Consider the following 18,600-nt stretch of genomic DNA (forward strand, 5'->3'; position numbering starts at 1 on the left):
ATTTAAACTGGAATAACTGCACAGGGTTGCCATTAGCAGAACTCATAGGTATAGTTATGTTCTTCTCTTCAGGCACATCAATCTCACAGCAACAAGTTATTCTAACTTCTTAAATTATACTTAGAATTATACTTAGTACTTAGCAGTTCGTATAACAGAGAATGCTTACCCATTTTTCCACAGAGTCATCATAACAGTAAACATTTCCTTAACACGTGTACGTAACCTTTATAAAGAAATTTCTGGCATTTTTTCAGATTATATTGGGTTTAAATGTAAATACAACATACCGACTTTGGAAGAGAAGCAAATACAGCTGAAAAAACCAATCAAAGACAAAAATGCAAATAAGATTTATCATGAGAACAATGGCAATTGGCTTATGACATGAATGAAATGGAATTCCAGCATGCCCTTGAAATAAGTATAAATATCTTTAAATATCTGATCAAATAAAATGCTGTAGTTCCCAGTTCCCGACACAGTTTTTAAGATGAATATATAGGACAAGAGCCAAAAGGCCCAGACTTATTATGTGTGCACAAGGGCTTTGCAGTTTCAAAGCACAAGACCTTTGTGGTACCATCTCCCACAAATCCACTTCCAAAGGCCAGGGAATTTAATGGAGTGGCAACTGCATGATATGCTGCCACCACAATGCAAAGTGAGAAATGGTCTTTCCCTATGCACACACAAAAAGGTTTTGTGCAACAAACGGAGATTTTGGATCCTGGCCAGAAAGTTAGAGACACTCAGAGATTTATTTGTTTTGATTATTGTTTTTGTGATTTGAATTGTATTATTATTTTGTCTATAAATCTTCAGGTGTTGTGTCTGAAGAAGCAACAAACACACAATCAGTAAAGCAACCTAATTAAACAGCAGTATAAAAAAACAAAGCTCTGTATTCAGATCCAGTCACTATTTTTAAATAAAGAATCATGATCACTTTTAAGGGCAAATAGTAGTCATTTCAGACCACAACTGAGTTCAAGGCTGGATGGGTCAGCTGGAAGTAGAGGGAGTTATCCCTTTGACCCTCACATGATTTGGAATAGCCAACCTAAGACCCCTCCCAGAGGTCATCAGCGCTAGAAAAAGAAAAGTGTCTTGTGATGTCTTTCCACCCTTCCAGAATAAACAGCAGCACTGGGGTAGAGGTAAAAGTTTGCTTTTAACTTGAGCAGTTATGCAGAGGTTAAGTGCTTCACTCAGTTAAACCTAGCACAATAAGGCTTTTTTAAGACATTCTAAATAAAATGAAGGCAAGGAGAATTATGTGAGCCACCTTGGGGGCCCATTAGGGAGAAAGATGGGATATAAATAAAATAAATAAATACCTACACTGGGGAGGGGAGCAGGATCACTGCATCAAGCTCTTCCCGCAAGCTAAAGAGCACAAATGCATATGTAAATGCCTTCATGTAATCAGAAACCCTGAAAAATGCCAGGATCCTGATCACACAGAAAGCATTCTATGTGTGTACACTCTACACATAGATTCCAGTGGACATGAAGGTTGAAGGTGGAGCTTGCCTGATCCTACTCACCCCCTACACACACTCATTTTGCCCACTCTGACTGATGGAGTAAAAATAATTAATATGATTTCCAAAACCCAAGTTCATTTCTCTGCAAAGGTAGCTGATAGTTAGCATTTTTCCTGCTATTGTAAAGATGAATTATTAGCTTTAGGCCATACAGGACTTGTGACATTCACTTAGGAGTAGTACAACCAGGGCTCATTTCGAGGGGGAACGCACAGGAGCGCAGTTCCGGCAGTTCCCCAAAGAGGTCACATGTCAGGTGGCCTCACCCACCTGACTCTCAGCCATTTGGGGCCCGTTTCAGCCTGGATTGGGGCTGAAACGGCCCGGATCGGGCCTCTGACAGGTGGTGGATCACTCTCCCACTCAGCAGCAGCCTGGTCCTGACCATTTTGGGCCCCTTTTTGGCCATTTCAGCCCTTTTTTGCCATTTTGAGCCCAATTTCGACCGTGAATGGCCAGGATTGGGTCCAAAACAGCCATGATAGGTTTTGTTAGGGGGTGTGCCATATGCAAATCAGCTATGCTAATGACACACTTCCGGTGAAGGCAAGGGGTGTGGCATATGATAATGGATTATGCTGATAAGTTATGCTAATGAGTTCCTCCAGCTCTTTTTCTACGAAATGACTCCTGAGTACAACTGAAGTTGACTGAAGTTACTGGGATCACCCAGAAACAGTTACAGTTATCCATTCAATTTACATATCAGGATTAACATAAGTGTCATCTATATGATTAGGCTGACCTCAATTACAAAGAAAACAGGAACATAAGACTGACACCATTAAAATGCTAAATAACCTGTTCAGAGTTAAATCAAACCAGATAGATAATCCTCTATTATGTAGCAAAATGATTTAATGGCACTATGGCATCAACCTTGCAATCAGTCAGTGACTCATTTTTGACCTAATTAGACAGACACATTCCGTAGACTCCCACTTGATCTTATTTCCTGAGTGCAACATATGCAAATAGATGAAGGATTATTGGAACTCTTTTTTTAGCATCTCCATTACAATACATCAATTTTTCATGTATACATTTGTAAGCTGCTACTTAACAACACAATCTTTCCAACACTGTGTTGGTGCAGTGCTGTTCTAATTCAATATCAATAATTCAATTCAGCATTCAGCACAATTAGAACTAAGCAGTGCCTTTTGAAATGCTCTATCTCCTTTATGGGACTGAAATATATAAACTTGTGCCAGAGTTTTGGATAGGAATCAGATCTAGGTTTTAAAACACAGCCCAGGACTCAACGGGCTGTTTGAAGCAAAGGAACGTGTCATGGTCACAATTCCCACCTTCGACCTGCCTCTCAGAGCTTTTAGGAAGATGGCACCGACTTAGGGCATAATTCTGCTTAGGTTGGCACTGAATGTTACTTAGCTAGAGCCTCATAGGCAGCTAAAAAATCTAAACCAAGTAGGATAAACAGTGTTAAGCACCAGCCAGCTAAACCTTGCTACTCAGTCTATACTATGCAACAGATTTTACATTACTTGAAGGCCTGATTAGCAAAAGTAGTTTGCTGTATTTAAAATAGTCAGTTGTTGATACTTTAAAGCACCAGGTTTGGAGATAAATTCTTAATACCATGTTGTTCTTAAACCTAAACACCTTGACTCCAGAGGGCAAGGAAGGACCCCACACTCTACAGAGTGTATACCTCTTTTAAAAAAAATCAGTGGGAGCTCTGCCATTCACTGTGACCAATATTTGTACATATGTTCCAATTATCTCTGCAGCACCAGCTGCTACATGTTGCACACAATCCAAAGAAAACCAAGAGTGCTGAAAATGTACTGAAATCAACAAAGTTAAATCACATTTAAATTACAGTGAATGCACAGTATTAGAGTAATGAATTATGCTTAGGACTGTGGCCTACACATATTTCAAAATGGGATCCAAAGTTGCTGTCATTTGTATTTTGAGAGAGGAAGTCATATGATTCTAGTGCATGTGACTTCAAATATTTAAATGGCTCCTTGTGACCTCATGCAAGAGACCTGGGGTCTTTCCATGTAATTATTTTCCTGTAGTTTGAGTGCCAATCTGGAGTTGTTTTTCCTCTGAGCTTCCTTACATCCTCATTTCCATAGTTCTTCCATAGTTTTTCTGTGTTTCTCTGTGACTTCTCAAACTGATCAAAAGCAGTTTGAGAAAACAGGAAATGATGAGAAAAACACAGAAAAACAAATCTAAAAGGAGGACACAAAGAAACTTGGAGAAAACTGCTGCAGATCAGCTCCCAAACCATGAGAAAGTGTCCACGAAAGAAGACCTCAGGAGCATCAACCAATTAGCACAAGGATACACTCCATACAGGAGGACACACCAAAAAACAATCCAAATTCCCTTTTCACTACTACCAGTCCAAGTGCTTTTAAGAGCCCGCATCACTTTGAAACTTGGTATGATAATTAATTAGGAATGGAAAAAAAGTGTTTCCTCCTATACTAATTAGCTGCAAGGCCTCTAAGCTGCAAAGGGGCAGAAACCCTAACACAGTATTCTGCAAGGATGGGTAAATTAAGGTCAGGAAATGCATGGTATGAGATGTGCATTCTCTTACCCCCCCCCCCAAACTACCTCACACTGCTTTGTTGTGCTCAGATTCAGGGCTAAACGAACAGCATCGGCATCAGGATTAAGAAGCCACCCAGTTCTCTTAGCAATGTTGCAGTGCTGTCCTACTTGGGCCAATTTCCTACTCCCACGTTTTTCTTCACAGGCCCCCAAGGGCACATTATGTTCTTATGATATATCTAACTTGAAAAGTGGGCCTGGTTAGACAAATACAAAAAAATCTACTTTTAGAGGCTGTTAATTTTATTCTCTTGATGGCTTTCTGGTTTTTAAACTATGATTCAGAAGTGCTTTGCTGCACTTGAAAACAGTGTTATTTTAAACATACCAACATGAGGAAATAAATCATTTATGCCAACTCTAAAGAGGATGCCAAATTATTTAAAGGCAGCAAATGCCATGTTGTGTTCCAGTGTATACTCAGGTCTTCACTTTCTTGCCTCAAGTGCATAATCTGTGTATTTAGAATACATTCCTTTCAGCATGCCTATAAGGCAACATGTGCTCAACACTTATTAATGTTAGCAAATAATCATATGACAGCTGCCAGAGAACAGTTAATTAGCAGGAAGTAGTACAGCTGTGCAGATGTACACATACAGATTTAGTTTTTAAAGCCTTTAAAAAAAATCAGATCTATGAAATGCTCTTCATTTCAGTTTCCAAAAGAAACAAAAAACAGCCAAGAATGGTGTTTGTCCCCAATTTTCTTTCTCATATATCAGCCCACATTCAATGCCTACAATAATTTATAAGAATAATATAGCACTGGGCTCAATGGAACCTGCCTCTAAGTTACTGTGTATTTCACATGACAGCCTTATGTCCCAAGCCTAAGCTCTGTTGAAATATTGTATATATCAAAAATGTCAACAGAACCTACCAAAACATGCTTTGATTCATGGCCTTGGGGTATGACACACATACAATTTGTTCTGAAGTTATTTAGTGATCACAGCATTACGGTCTATGTAGTCAGACTTATCTCAACTGCATTGCTGTGAAGAGCAAGTAGGCGGATTTGAGTCTTAACCCCTTCTCTGCTCCTCTCCAAATCCCCTCTTTCCATACTGTGACTTCAAAACAAATTTCTGTTTCTTCTAAACATACACTTAAAATCCCACTAGGAGAAAAGGAGAAGTGGGCAGGGAAATAAAAGCAGTGCACAGGGAAATAAAAGCATTCGTTGACCACCCTCTGTTCTAAATCTTGCGTTTTCCTAGAGAGTTGAGCTTGAGTTATATCTGTTTGCATGCAACAAGTAGTTACACCCTAGCACTGAATAATGAATTGACAGGTGCTGCTGACAGATGACTGTTCTGAAGAACAGTTATCAAGGACAAAAAATATATGGGCTCTGGAACTGTAACCAGAAGTTCTCAGAACACAATGCCTTACTTTGCTGAGAACATTATGAATGAATGGAACACAGAGAGAGAAGGTAGAACACTGCTCATTAAATAGATGTTCAAAGTGAATTCATATGGGCCTCTGGCACAAAGAGGCCCACAGTGATGCTCCCCAGCATGCATACAGGTCATTTCTGGTAACACTCCTACAGATGTCAGCCACTGGATCCACTTTTCAATGGCATGTTTTCATGTTGCTACAAGAAATGAGACATTTGGCTGTATATGCAAGAAAGAAAGCACTACACATACCCCCAAATCTGCCAACTTCTATATGTTAAAAATCTGTATGAATCTACATGATTACATTTTACTGAGAGAGAGAGTGCAGGCACTCAAAGCTACAAAACTAACACAGCACTAAATTCCCAGCAAATACTCATGGGACTGCACGGTCCATTTGTGCACATGTGCGTTTTTGTTAGTTTTAGAGTTATTTTTAAAGGCTGTTCCCCAAGACAGAGAGCCTGAAGGCAAGGCAATTGCAGGCTGCAAATTTCTTACGAGGGAAGTTAAGGTGAGTAGGATAGCGGGGAGCGGGGGGGAGGGGGGAGCAGAGGTGCTGTAGCCGCAGGCACTCCGTCCTTGGCGAGCGCGCGCCAGAGCCTGCGGCCGCCTAAGGCTGCTCAGGGAGGACGAGAAGTCCGGAGGGGACTCCGGCGCGCCAGCTCTCCCCTCGCGTCTCCTCGGTCTCCCTTCCTTGACCCCAGCCGGCTGCTCCGCCGTTGGGGAAGAGAGCAGGAGCTGAGAGGGCAGCGGGGAGGTGGCGGCCAGAGCCGAGAGAGCAAAGGTTAACTTACACCGTGAAGTGGTAGACGAAGCACTTCCAGCCGGTGGGTCGCTCCAAGAAGTTGTAAACTCGGCCCTGGATGTTGCTGCGGCTCAGCAGGGGTCTGCGGACGCTGTAGATGGAGACGCGCGGGTCCAGACTGACCGGGGGGCGCGGGTAGTCGGCGTTCACCACCACCGGCGCTCCCGCCTCGGGGCAGCCGTGCCGCGGCTGAGGCGCGCTGCCGCCCCCCTGGGGTCCTCCAGGCGCTGCCAAGGAGAACGGCGCATAACGCGCGTTGGGGGCGCTCTCGTCTAGCTCCAGGGAGGCCGGCCTCATGCTGCCTTTCCTGGCCCCGACGGCCAGGCGCCCCAAGCTCCACTGTTTCCTCTCCGCCTTGGGAGTGGACGACGAGGACGACATAGTCCCGCCAAGACAAGAGCGGCAGCAGGAAAAGAAAGCCGAGGCCGAGCGGCGCGGCGACGCGGAAGATGCTTGCGCGCTGCTGGCGGGCGGGCGGGAGACAAGGGCAGGCGCGGCTGGAGAGTATCACACACACCCCTGGCTCGCTCGCCCGCTCAGCTCCCCGAGAGTTCTTCGTGGCCCTGCCCACTGAGGGGGAAGGTCCCAGCTCGCTGGCAGCAGCCACCCGAGGAGTCCGGGCAGCGCCGGGAGCTGCCCAACGTGCTCCTCGAGCCAGCGCCGGCGAAGGCTCCCCCTCCCCCGAGGCTCCACGCGGGTGGGGGGGGCGCTGCAGGACACCCAGAAACTCAACAGGTGTAGCTGCTCCTACGATTTCTGTTAATGCGTCCTACACACAAATTACCCAGAAGACAACCTCTACCACTAGGAGTGCAGTCTAAATAAAAACACGGTGTTGGTTTTGTTGCATTCATCTTCGCAGCAATCCTCTGAAGTACCTTTGGTTGACAGAGAATTTACCAAACGGCATCAGCGAGGGGAGTGGAGAGAGCTTTGAAACAAGTTTTTACTTTTCCCAGCCCAGCAGTCTAGGCATTATAACAATACACAGGCAAAAAGCCAAAAAAAAGGAGTCTCCCCTATCACCACTTCTAAAGGCACTGGGGGAAGGGCGGTTTCTGTTGAAGAAAGGTAATGGCTACTAGCCATTATGACTTAAAGGGAATGTGCACATACAGAGACAGTAAATCTCTGTATTATCAGAGCTGCAAGACCACCCCAGGGGAAGGCCTGGCCTCTATACGGGGTTTGGTGGCCCTGCAGGACAGCTAGGTGAAATGGGATGCTGGACTAGACGGTCCCTCTGGTCTGATCCAGAAGGGCTTTTCTTATATTTTTAGAAACAGATTAGTTTCTTCACAGTCCCAAACCCAATAATTCCCTCTCATGAATGAAGCATACCTAACAAGCTGTTTGGCAAAGCTACCCTATCTCAGTTGCAGAGAGTGGATAATGACATACTGCAGATTTTTGTAACATTACTGAAGCATTCTGAATACACTAAAGTGCCATCTAAATACTAAGCATTACATTATCAATGATTTCTGCCTATGGCAGCAGCAGTATTCTGCTTTCTCCTCCGACTGTACAGAGGAACCCAGCTATTTGCTCATGGAAGTTTTCTTCTCTCTATCGTAATAGTTCATCTGCTTGTCTGTTGTGAGAAGAACCTGCAATTTCTGTACAACCCATGCTCAACCCACAGTGAAGAGGTTCACATACTAGCAACTTAACATACAAAGTTGCAGCTTCCTGTCAAGGGAAACAAGCTAAAAGTCTGAGCTGGCCTGGCTTGAGGGGAAAAACAGCAGCTGTGGATGGTTGTTCATGTGCACCACCCAAAGAATCCTGTGTAGAAGAGAAACACCATTTTACTGTGCAGGTCAGTCAGAAACTTATTCATGATATCCTAGTATCAACACTACCTTCCTTTTAATATATGGGCCAACATTACATTGAAAAGACATTGTACTGTGCCATGTGCCAGTTGAAGCTGGAGTGCTTACTCCTCTGTAGATCTATTTGCAGGTACACATCTACCTGTTACCAGGTATATTCATCAGTAAGTGCCCCAACTGTATGGGGTACCATGCATGGAAAACTTGCATACAAGTGAATTTTCTTGCAGTGGTTATCTAATATGACAGGTAAAGGCATTTGCAAGCAATTCCAGGACTGCTGTTCACAACAGATGAACTGAAAGTATGTAAAGAGTAGTACTGGAATGTACAAAGCTAAGAGGCAAACAAAAAGAAATGCCAGGTGGATTGCTGATGCTGATGCTGCCTTAATCATGGGAATGACAGATAGACATCACCATGCCTGAAAACAGTAATGTGAGAAGCCATCCTATAGCTGTTGCACTGTTTTACCCAGTATATGGAAACTTTTTCACATACCTCATATGCTATAAAATAATATGTCAAAAGAAAAAGCATGATTCACATCCCCCTCTCCCTGCTATGGTATACATGAAATTCTTTCTTGTACACTTGAAGCAGCTCAAATCATTGCCATCTATGGATAAATACATACACATTTTTGTTTAGTATTTGCAGCTATCCATTCAAAATATCTGTGAATATTTTTTCTGTACTTCAAGAGGCGGCAATAGACATTTCTTCGTGTTTATTTTTATGATGAAACATCCTGATGAAGTCTTTTCTGTTTAATTGCTCAACACTGCTATCTGCATCCAGAAAACTTCTCTGGGAACCTTTGTAAAGGAAGTCCTTAATTCATTTATTAGGTTAGACGTTATTGATGTGATTCCCCTGCAATATATATTGAAGAACAATTTGTTACCTTTTGAGCCAGAGGATTCAGTGAGCTGAGAATATGGAAAATAAAAACATGGACACAGCTGATAACGGCAGATGTTTGTTTATTTTTAAAATTTACCTCCTGCCTTTCATGGATATTGTAAAGGAAACCCAGTTTTATAACAACTTATGAGAAAACTTTTAAAAGCACAAAATACAAAAATCAGCATACTAGTTAAATTGATACAGATTAAAAACAGAACCAATAAACCACCATAACCAACAATCTCTGCATTCAGAGGCACTGAATACCAGTGCTGGTAGGCAACATTGGGAGAAGGCCTTGGCCTCTGTCCCTTGTTGTTGGCCCTCTATAGCAATTGGTTAGCCATTGCATGAAACAAGATGCTGGACTAGATGGACCACTGGTCTAATCCAGCAGGGCTCTTCTTAGCTTCTTCACCAGTGTGTAAAAAACTGAGTTAAAAACCAAAGTCAAAAGAAAAATAACCATCATAACTACATTCCAAATGCCCAATGAAAATGAATATTCTTGATGTTGTTACCCAAATAGTTGGTCTCCTAATTAGTTGGGGGCACTAGCTTAGGAGACAAGTGAGAGGGAGTAACTGGGATTCTCCAACTATGTTTACGAGGATTATTCCTTTAGAGAATTCTCAAATAAGCCAGGCCAATTTTCAACCAGAAAAAAAAAATTAAGTAAAGAGAAATAAAAGGGCAAACATACAGAAATTGCACACAGCCCACATACAAAGTTAACTAAGAAAATCAGGGAGGAAAGGGGGGAAAGCAGTTTCAGGGAAGGCAATATTTACCAATTCATGAAGGCAGCAACAAAATGACCAGCGCTTCATGAGGAGAAGAGGAGAAGAGGCCCAAATGAATTTGGGGGCATGAGGATGGATCCACACATTCACTGGCAGCCAGGGAGTCCAATTATAGGGCAAAATACTCCCTGGGACAAGCTGACATATTTGCTTCAAAAATAATAACTTAATGTCCAGAGGTTGGACAATAAGTTGGGAGAAGTTTGATGGTTCCTATTTGAGGTGGACTACAGGTGAAAAAATGCTTGATGAGTCTCTTTGAGTACCAGATGGGGAAAGCTACCAAGTTTGCAGAATAGTTTTGATTAGGGTAAGTGGGTGCAGAGAAATGAGATGGGGCATTGACGAGATAAGTCAGGAGTTTCTTGAGAGACCTCATTGTCCTAAGTTATGCATCTCTTTCTGGGCTGTGGAGGGGCATTAGTCAGTCAGCTGCTCTGACTTACACTCTGATAATTTTCCAAGCTTCCACCTGGCTGGCATCTGCTCTGGGCCAGGCAGTGCCTTGGACTTATGACAAATGGGGAAGGGTTTTTATGATATTCCCTCTATAAATTGCCCTCATAGCAGTGAGGAGGGGTCTGACTGCTAATAATGTGTCTTCTAAAATATATAGGGCCACACATACATCTCACAAAGAGTGTCTATTAAGGCCCAGTAAGGTGTGCCTGTCTTCTGAACATGGTGGGACATGGAGAAGGCCCTTCCATGAAGAAATATATATAGGAAGGCTCCTATTGGAGGACACAATCCTTGAACTACTCCAGTCCCAACCCATTAATGGTTTTAAAGGTCTAAAACAGAATTCTGAATTGAGCTCGGACATTATTTATTGATTGATCAAATGACTGATGTTATTTATAGTCCCCCTTCCTCACTGAGACAAGACAGATTACACACTGTGAGTCAGTATAATCAATTTCAAAGACATTTCAATATAGAATTTAATAGGACAAATTTGCAAATATATAAAGCCAAAGGAAATCCAATACAGAGTTGAAGAAAAGAGGGGAAAGATCATAAGCAATTCTAACACTGACATGTTAAACAACATAGAAACTACCCAGTAGCATCATACTTTCATCAACAGACAGTACATAGTATATATGATAGTCCCTGTCTCTTTACTGATTCATGCCTTTGAGACCAGTTCCTTACACTGTCACCCTCCTTTTTGAGTAAAAAGTCCTCTTAAATAATTCAGTTTTGCACAGATTGTAGAAGCCAGGAGAGTGAGAGCTCTCCTGATCTTTTCAGGTAGGCTAATCAATAAGGTGGGGGCCACCACAGAGAATGCACATGTACGGGCAGCTCTTGATTTTGCCTGTGTATAAGGTGGCACTTGCAAAAGGCCCACTCAGATAAGTGAAGCTACCATGGTGGGCGAGAGCGGCAGACCTGTAGAAATGATGGACCAAGGCTGTGAAGAACTTTGTATGTGATAGCTAATACTTTGAATTGAACCCAGTAACTGATAGGTAGCCAATGGAGTGACTGCAGAATGAGAGTAATATTCATGTTCCTCCTAGTGCCTCATAATAACCGTAACCAAGCTGTAGCATTCTGCATCAACTTGAGTCTCCAAGTTAACATAGAGGAGAGACAGTGCATTGCAGTAGTCAAATCTTGATGTTACCATGCCATGGATCCAGCTGGCCAGATTGGCCATGTTGACATACAGGACCATCTTCCAGGCTAGACTGAGTTTGTAGAAAGCATTTTTTGCAGCTGCCTTGCTTTTCTTGTAGTAGTACCGGATCCAGTATAACCCCTAAGCTCTTAACTGAGTCTACAAGGATACGAAGAACATCAAAAGTGGGGAGAATAATGTCTTTCCAGATCTTCCCCTTCCCAACCAGCATCACTTCCATCTTGTCTGGGTATAATGTGAATGTTGATAGCATCCAATTCCATAGCTACAAATGAGTTCTTCTAAAGGCTTTACATGGAGGCTGAATGACATGGGGGATAAGATTGCCCCCTATAGAATCCCACAAGATAATTCCCACTCTACGTGGTCTTCAACAGCAAGCCTTTGAGTCCATTCCATGAGAAGCTGTCTGAACCAGTTCAAGGCACATCTCTTGATACCTGCTTCTGTCTCCAAATACCTCAGCAAGATGGCATGGTCTACTGTATCAAATGTTTAGATCCAAGAGGAGCAACAAAGAAGCATAGCTTTTGTCTACATTCAGGAGGAGATCATCAACTAGAGCCACCAGTGTGTCCTGAATCCAGACTGAAAAGGGTGCAAAGTACCAGAAGAACTGGAGTTGTTCAGCTACTGCTCTCTCAATTACTGTACCCAGAAAGGGTATATTAGAGACAGGACAATAACTAGCCATGTCATTTTTGTCTAGAGATTTTTTTAAATTAGCGAGCAGATAACCTACCTGTTTGAGCAGCCAAGGGAAGGTGCCCTGAATTAGTGACTGATTCATGATAAACCTCAAGGGCTCAGTTATGTAGTCCTTACATGATTTTAACAGCCAAGATGGGAAAGGATCCAGTGCACAAGTAATGGCCTTCACAGATGCCAGGATCCTGTCACTGTAACTGGGTCAAAGTGGTCCATATGGTGTATTAAGCATTTCTTCCACCTCACCTATATTACAGCTGGCATCCAGATCTGAGTGCATTCGTGGTATTTTATCTGCAAAAACCTTTACATTAATTGCAAGCCAGTTAATTTGGAATGCCATAATATGATCCTAGTCATTAACCCTTGTCAACTGATCAGTAGCCATATTCTGAACTAATAGCAGATTGCAACATTTCAATGTGGAAGTCAACAGGGCAATATGTAACAATGTCATACTTGGCTGATCTATTTAGGTATTATTCCATCCCACTATCTACACATTGTAGTGAAAATAATTCTCCTGTCCTCTTAAAGCAAGAATCCTCTAGCATTCAGATTTTTACAGCAAAGCAATCAGATCGTACACTGAATATGAAAATTAGAGAATTATTTCTCAAAATTAACTAACTTGATAAAGTTCCATGGTCAAAAATCGCATGAATTTTGTAACAGGAAAGCTCCACTTGAATTTTTATGTTTATATATTACAGAGCCTCTTGGCTTTCATTTTACTTCCCATGTAGATTCCTAAGGTTCATGGAGCTGCCAAACAGTGCAAATCTTGTGATATAGGTGTGCTTAAATAAACATCCAGTGTGTTGGCTATAGCGATAGCTTGCCTGAGATAAGGCCTTGTTTTCTTGTTTAATAATTTTAAAATGCTGTTATACCAAATCTGGCTGCTCATAATCTTTCCTAAGTATTTTCTTTTGTGGAAACCACTGGCTAATTGGTTAAGCTGTTATGCCAGGCTTGGCACAGTGTTAATTTTTTTTCCACACATGCTTCAAGCAATGGCCATTTCTAATAGGACAAATTATTTCACACCTTAGTGTACTCCAGGACAGCAGCAATTAACTAACAAGTTCTTTTCCCAGCGCTGAATAAGCAAATTTCCTTTGATCAGGCCCTGTGTTTTCTTTTGAGCTTAATATAAAATAGAACTAGTTAACAAGCTTCTTTCTCAGAGTGGTGCTGAGTTCAAGGGTGATACTGGTGCTTAGACAAAAATGTTGTGGCAAGATAAGGTGCTATATAAAGTTTAAAAACAGCCTCATTATTTTCTGCTTTATTCCAAGACATTTTGGAAGTTCTTCAGATACTTTGTGTGAATATGACTGCTTTCTGCAGATATACTTTGATTTACAGTTCATTATAATAATAATTAGTTATGAAGATCAAATGTGGAGAAGCAGCGCAGGGCCCTGTGCCAGCATAGGAGGGGGCGGGGTGGAGGGTGGGACCGGAGTTAGGTTGCTTCCTAAGCCCTTCCAGCTGAGGGAATGTCCCCAGCAGAGCTATGCCACGAAAACATAAGGCGTAGCCCATAGGTGCCCATTGAATGGGGAAACCTCGGCCCCCTCTCCGAGCACCCAGCCCCGCCCCCATGGCCTGAAGGAGCATAGGATGGGAACTATCACGGGGGCCAATCTGCATGCACTTCTGGTGTGGACGAGCCCCTCTCCTCGCACTAAATCACCTGCAGACGCACCCTACAAAGCATCTGGCCGCAATGCTCATGACCTCAGGTAAGTTAGCATGCGGCTGAAAGCTCTGCCTGTTTGCTTTCTGCCATGGGTACTTTGAACACAAGGCGGGAAAAAGGGTACCCATGGGGGCAGGCACTGAGTGCACTTTAGGGACTTTGCGAGAAAACTGGGAGAACTTTGCACTTGCGTAAGGGAAGAAGGGCAAAGTCCAGAATGTCTGGCTAACAATAACCACTCAAGTTTCCTTGCAGGATATCTCACTCTGAAGTTCCATCTCAGTAAGGAGCGAGGAAGCACTTACAGCTAAGAAGGAGCTAACCCAGTTCGCTGATTTGTGCTGGCTGCCCCATCACCTGAACTCGCCTGACAGCTAGCCTTGGCAGGGGAGAGGATGGTGGCGGCAGCCCCTGCCTGCCCCAGAGGTAGATGCCCAGAAAACTACTCTTGACCAGGTGTTTGTAACTACCTGCTAACTTTCTCCCTTAAAAGTAAAATCACCCCAAGGCAGAGCGCTTCCTTGTCAGAGGGTCTTGCATCAGCTGGTTGCTAGCTGCACCTGTGGAGCTCCCACTGCTGCTCTCTACTATGTGCATTATCTCAGATGTTGGGAGTGTGGGCTTTGGCTCAGCTGAATTCCTTGCTGCACGTCTGTGTCTTTCCCTTGCAGGCATGTCGTGACTGTCCGGGAGACAACCAAGCATGTCTGCTTCAGCCCCCCCCCCCCTCCAATCCTCTGCAAGTGTCATTCAGATCCAGCCCAGGAAGCAATATCTCAAGGAAGCCAGCATCTCCGCCCCACCCCTGGGAGTGCAGAATGAGGGCTGCTCAAATGTGTTGGCTACCGAGGGACAGTGGCACTTTTTCCAGTTTAATAAAACGAGTTGAAAAACAACAAACATCTGTGTTTGCATGCCTGACTGACATTGTCATTAGCCCCTCTCTCAACACCCTGTCACACATGTCCACTCACACATCTCCCGTAATGTATCAAGCGGCACCCCGTCCAGTCTCCCTGCCCCCTTCCTCCCCTCAATGAAACTTCAGACAGAGGGGTGGGAATTGAACTGTGGCCCATGAATGTCTGCGGGGGGGGGGGCGCTGAGGACTTCCATTCTCTGATAGTATGAGCTGCTGGCATCTGATAAGCCAGGAAGATGGTCGCTGCAGGTGGAAAGCTGCTGCCAGGGGGTAGGGGATGTGTTTGTGGAAGCAGGGATGGTGCCCATGGGGCTGCAAAATCTTCTTCTATTTGCCCTTTCATTAATGAAGTTAGTTTGTCCATTTCTGCATTTTCCATTCTCTTCGCTATCAATTCTTCTTCTCGGGGTATTATTGCTCTTTTCCAGAAGGATCATCTTTGGCAATTTTTAAAACTTCGTTTATACCTACCTTTCTCCCCAGTGGGGACCCAAAGTAGCTTACACCACTCTCCATTTTATTCTCCCAATATCCCTGTGAGGTAGGTTGGTCTGAGAGTTTGTGACTAGTCCATGGTCACCCAGAAAGCTTCCATAGCAGCCTGGGGATTTGAGAAGGTTAGCTCGAAACCTAGTCTGACACACTAACTACTATACCATGCTTGATCAATAAGATTTAATAATTTAATATGTGTAGTGGCACTTAGAAGTTGCTTAAATGACAACTTCTATGACAGCACTCAACCAGAAAATTGTGGAAATGCCTGAGATAGACACCAACTTGTGTGATATTTTTGTGCCATGATCAGCATGCAGTTGTATAGGTGCCTAAGGCCTGGTTGGTTGTTTAGATTAGCAGAGATCAGCGGGAAAGTCAGCTTGCACAAGTCAGGTGCTTGTATTTAGAAGCACCTTTACTCAAACCTGTACAGCTGTCTTGCATTCTGTGACTCTGAAATGCTAAGTATTTTTGCAGTTAGATTGCTGTCTTGCGGATACTTCTCAACATAGTGATATTAATAAATAATTTGCTTTCGATATAGCTAAGAATTTTTATTCTGGTTACTGATAAATTGTTATTCTATTTAATAACTGACGTTTCAACACAGTCTGACATTCATGCTGTTAGGCACAGGCTGGCTTTTGAATCAAAGGCTTTGAGCTGCTGTATAGGTTAGAATGACCTGCAATACAACATGTAACTGTTGCTTCTTTTATAATTACTTACATTTGCTATGATACAACCCTTAGTTTGTACTAATGTTGTGTTAAGTTCTAGAGAAGCAATCCATATAAGGTGGTTGTTGTGGATTTTCCGGGCTGTATAGCCGTGGTCTTGGCATTGTAGTTCCGGCCGTGAAAGCTTTCGACAATAAATCCATATAAGGAACATATCAAGGCATTCTGTATAGTGGGGTAGAGCAACCCAGTCAGAAGAAAAGTGTAAAATAGTAATATTACACTGAGTTTTCTCCTGGTGAAACAGCTTGCAGAAAGGTAAAGATCCATAATAAGCCTATTTATTATACTTATTACGCCCCCCCCCCCGCCGCCCATTATGGAATGTCCTGCCTGAATAGGTCAGGAAATTTCCCATCCTCCTGGCTTTCCACAAACTATGCAAAACTGAATTATCCAGGAGGGCTTTTTTACACAGGTAGGAGGGCTGTGCTGTAAGGAAAAGGTTCAGTGAGATGTTCTGGTAAAGGGATAGGGACAGTAGACTATATTTCTGTGTACTCTGTTGCTGCAAGTATGCTTTTACTAGGTAGTTTCCTCATCATTTAATATGTCATATCAGATTCCTTGTGTTTTGTTTTATCATTGTTTCAGCTCTGTATTTGGAATTCTGCTTGTTTTCAAATGTCTTCAATCCATTCCTGATTGTATTGTTTATTGAACATTCCAGCAGTTGATCATATTGACTTACACTGTGTAATCCACCTTGAATCCCAGTGAGAAAGGTGGACAATAAGTAACATAAATTAAAATTGTAAGCTAATAGGTCTACTTATTGTTTTATTGTTTCCATTAACAAGTGGTGGAAATACAGTAAATAATTAAGGAAACATTTCCATGGTCATAGATCCAGAGGAGTTAGCCGTGTTAGTCTGTAGTAGCAAAATAAAAAAGAGTCCAGTAGCACCTTTAAGACTAACCAATTTTATTGTAGCATAAGCTTTCGAGAATTACAGTTCTCTTCGTCAGATGCATGGAGGGCAAAAAGAGAAACTGGTCAGATATAGAGGAGGAGAGAGGGGGCGGGGTAGATGCAAACATCTCCTTCTGATATGCAGATGCAAACAGCTCCTTCTGATGTGGAGATCAGTTTGCTTCTGTAAAGGTTCAGAGGACTTAGCCCTGTTAGTCTGTAGTAGCAAAATCAAAAAGAGTCCAGCAGCACCTCCAAGACCAACCAATTCCACTGCAGCACAAGCCTTCGACTCTTTTTGATTTTGCTACTACAGATGTTTGCATCTACCCCGCCCCCCCCCCTCTCCTCCTCTATATCTGACCAGTTTCTCTTTTTGCCCTCCATGCATCTGACGAAGAGAACTGTGATTCTCGAAAGCTTATGCTACAATAAAATTGGTTAGTCTTAAAGGTGCTACTGGACTCTTTTTGATTAAGGAAACATTAAACATTATATTTGGGGTGGAATACCAAAGCCATCATTCTGTAGGTCAAGTGATTTCTCCAGAGTACATGAATTGATTATTACAGCTTAAACGATGGAAATTCTGGCCTATTGCAATGTAAGGCAATGATTCAATCAAACGGCACGACGAAAATGATGAGGTAATAAGCATTAACAATCTAGGGAATAATTTGTTTAATTATAATGAGAGGAGGCTATTAATTATCTGGAATTTTACATAATGTAGTATCTTCAAATGCAAACATTTATGTAATACATTTTGTTCCAGTTCCTGTTTCCCTCTGAATCATAAATTATCTTTGTCTTTTGCCCCTGTTCTGTTTAAGCATTGCACCAGACATCTGCCTTGTTTCTTATTGTCTTCTGTATACAGTCCAAGTGTTGTTGTTTTTTTAACCTATAAATTCTGCAATCTACTCTGGACATACACAAAAAGGTGGAGTGTGGCTTTGCCTCTCCATGCATTCTCCTAGGCAAGATCTCAACCGAGATAAAATGCTGACAATTGGGCATTATTGTCCCTACCCAACTGCTGTGCCAGGGGCCTAACCTCATATATTTTCAAAGTTCTAGCACCAGGGCATTTGGGGAGTAGGGTGGTACGAAGGGGGAATTGGTGGAAATCAGTATAACAGTAGCAGCAGCTTCCTTCCTTTTTCCTTCCTTCCCTCCAAAAAGCACTGTCTTGAACAGTAACGTAAAAAGTTATCATTACTATTTCCTTATTTATATATCTGTTTATATGCTGTTTCCAGAGACCTGCTCGATACCTTGTCATGCTAGAAATGTAGGAGCATCCTAGGTCTCTCTGAACATGTCCAGAATGGATTGCTGAATCCATTTCAAAGGACTGGATTCAGATTAGGGTTACTAGTCCCCTACTGGGGGTGGAGGATCCCCCACTCCCACCCTCTGCCCCCCCCACTGTTTATCTGGCAGGGGCGGAAAGTGGGGGAACACGCCTCATGGGGCATGCTCCTGGGCAGCATGGTGTGCTCCTGTGCTCTGCAGTGGGCTGATTTGGGCCCCAAAGAG

At 42.8% G+C, this 18,600-nt stretch overlaps 2 protein-coding genes across 2 annotated transcripts in view; one reads left to right on the plus strand and one right to left on the minus strand.

Annotated features, from left to right (window-relative positions):
* Positions 1-6,837, minus strand: part of KCNQ1 (potassium voltage-gated channel subfamily Q member 1) — a 520,763-nt gene extending 513,926 nt beyond the window's left edge. The window contains exon 1 of the mRNA XM_054972676.1: positions 6,358-6,837. Within this exon, the coding sequence (XP_054828651.1) occupies positions 6,358-6,749 (392 nt within the window). The 5' untranslated portion in view covers positions 6,750-6,837. The remainder of the gene's footprint in view (positions 1-6,357) is intronic.
* Positions 6,838-13,906: 7,069 nt separating this feature from the next.
* Positions 13,907-18,600, plus strand: part of TRPM5 (transient receptor potential cation channel subfamily M member 5) — a 102,853-nt gene continuing 98,159 nt past the window's right edge. Inside the window, exon 1 of the mRNA XM_054970001.1 lies at positions 13,907-14,028. Coding sequence (XP_054825976.1) covers positions 13,907-14,028 — 122 coding nt within the window. The remainder of the gene's footprint in view (positions 14,029-18,600) is intronic.

The sequence above is a fragment of the Eublepharis macularius genome, chromosome 2 (assembly GCF_028583425.1).
Source record: "Eublepharis macularius isolate TG4126 chromosome 2, MPM_Emac_v1.0, whole genome shotgun sequence".
In the NCBI taxonomy this organism is placed as follows: Eukaryota; Metazoa; Chordata; class Lepidosauria; order Squamata; family Eublepharidae; genus Eublepharis; species Eublepharis macularius.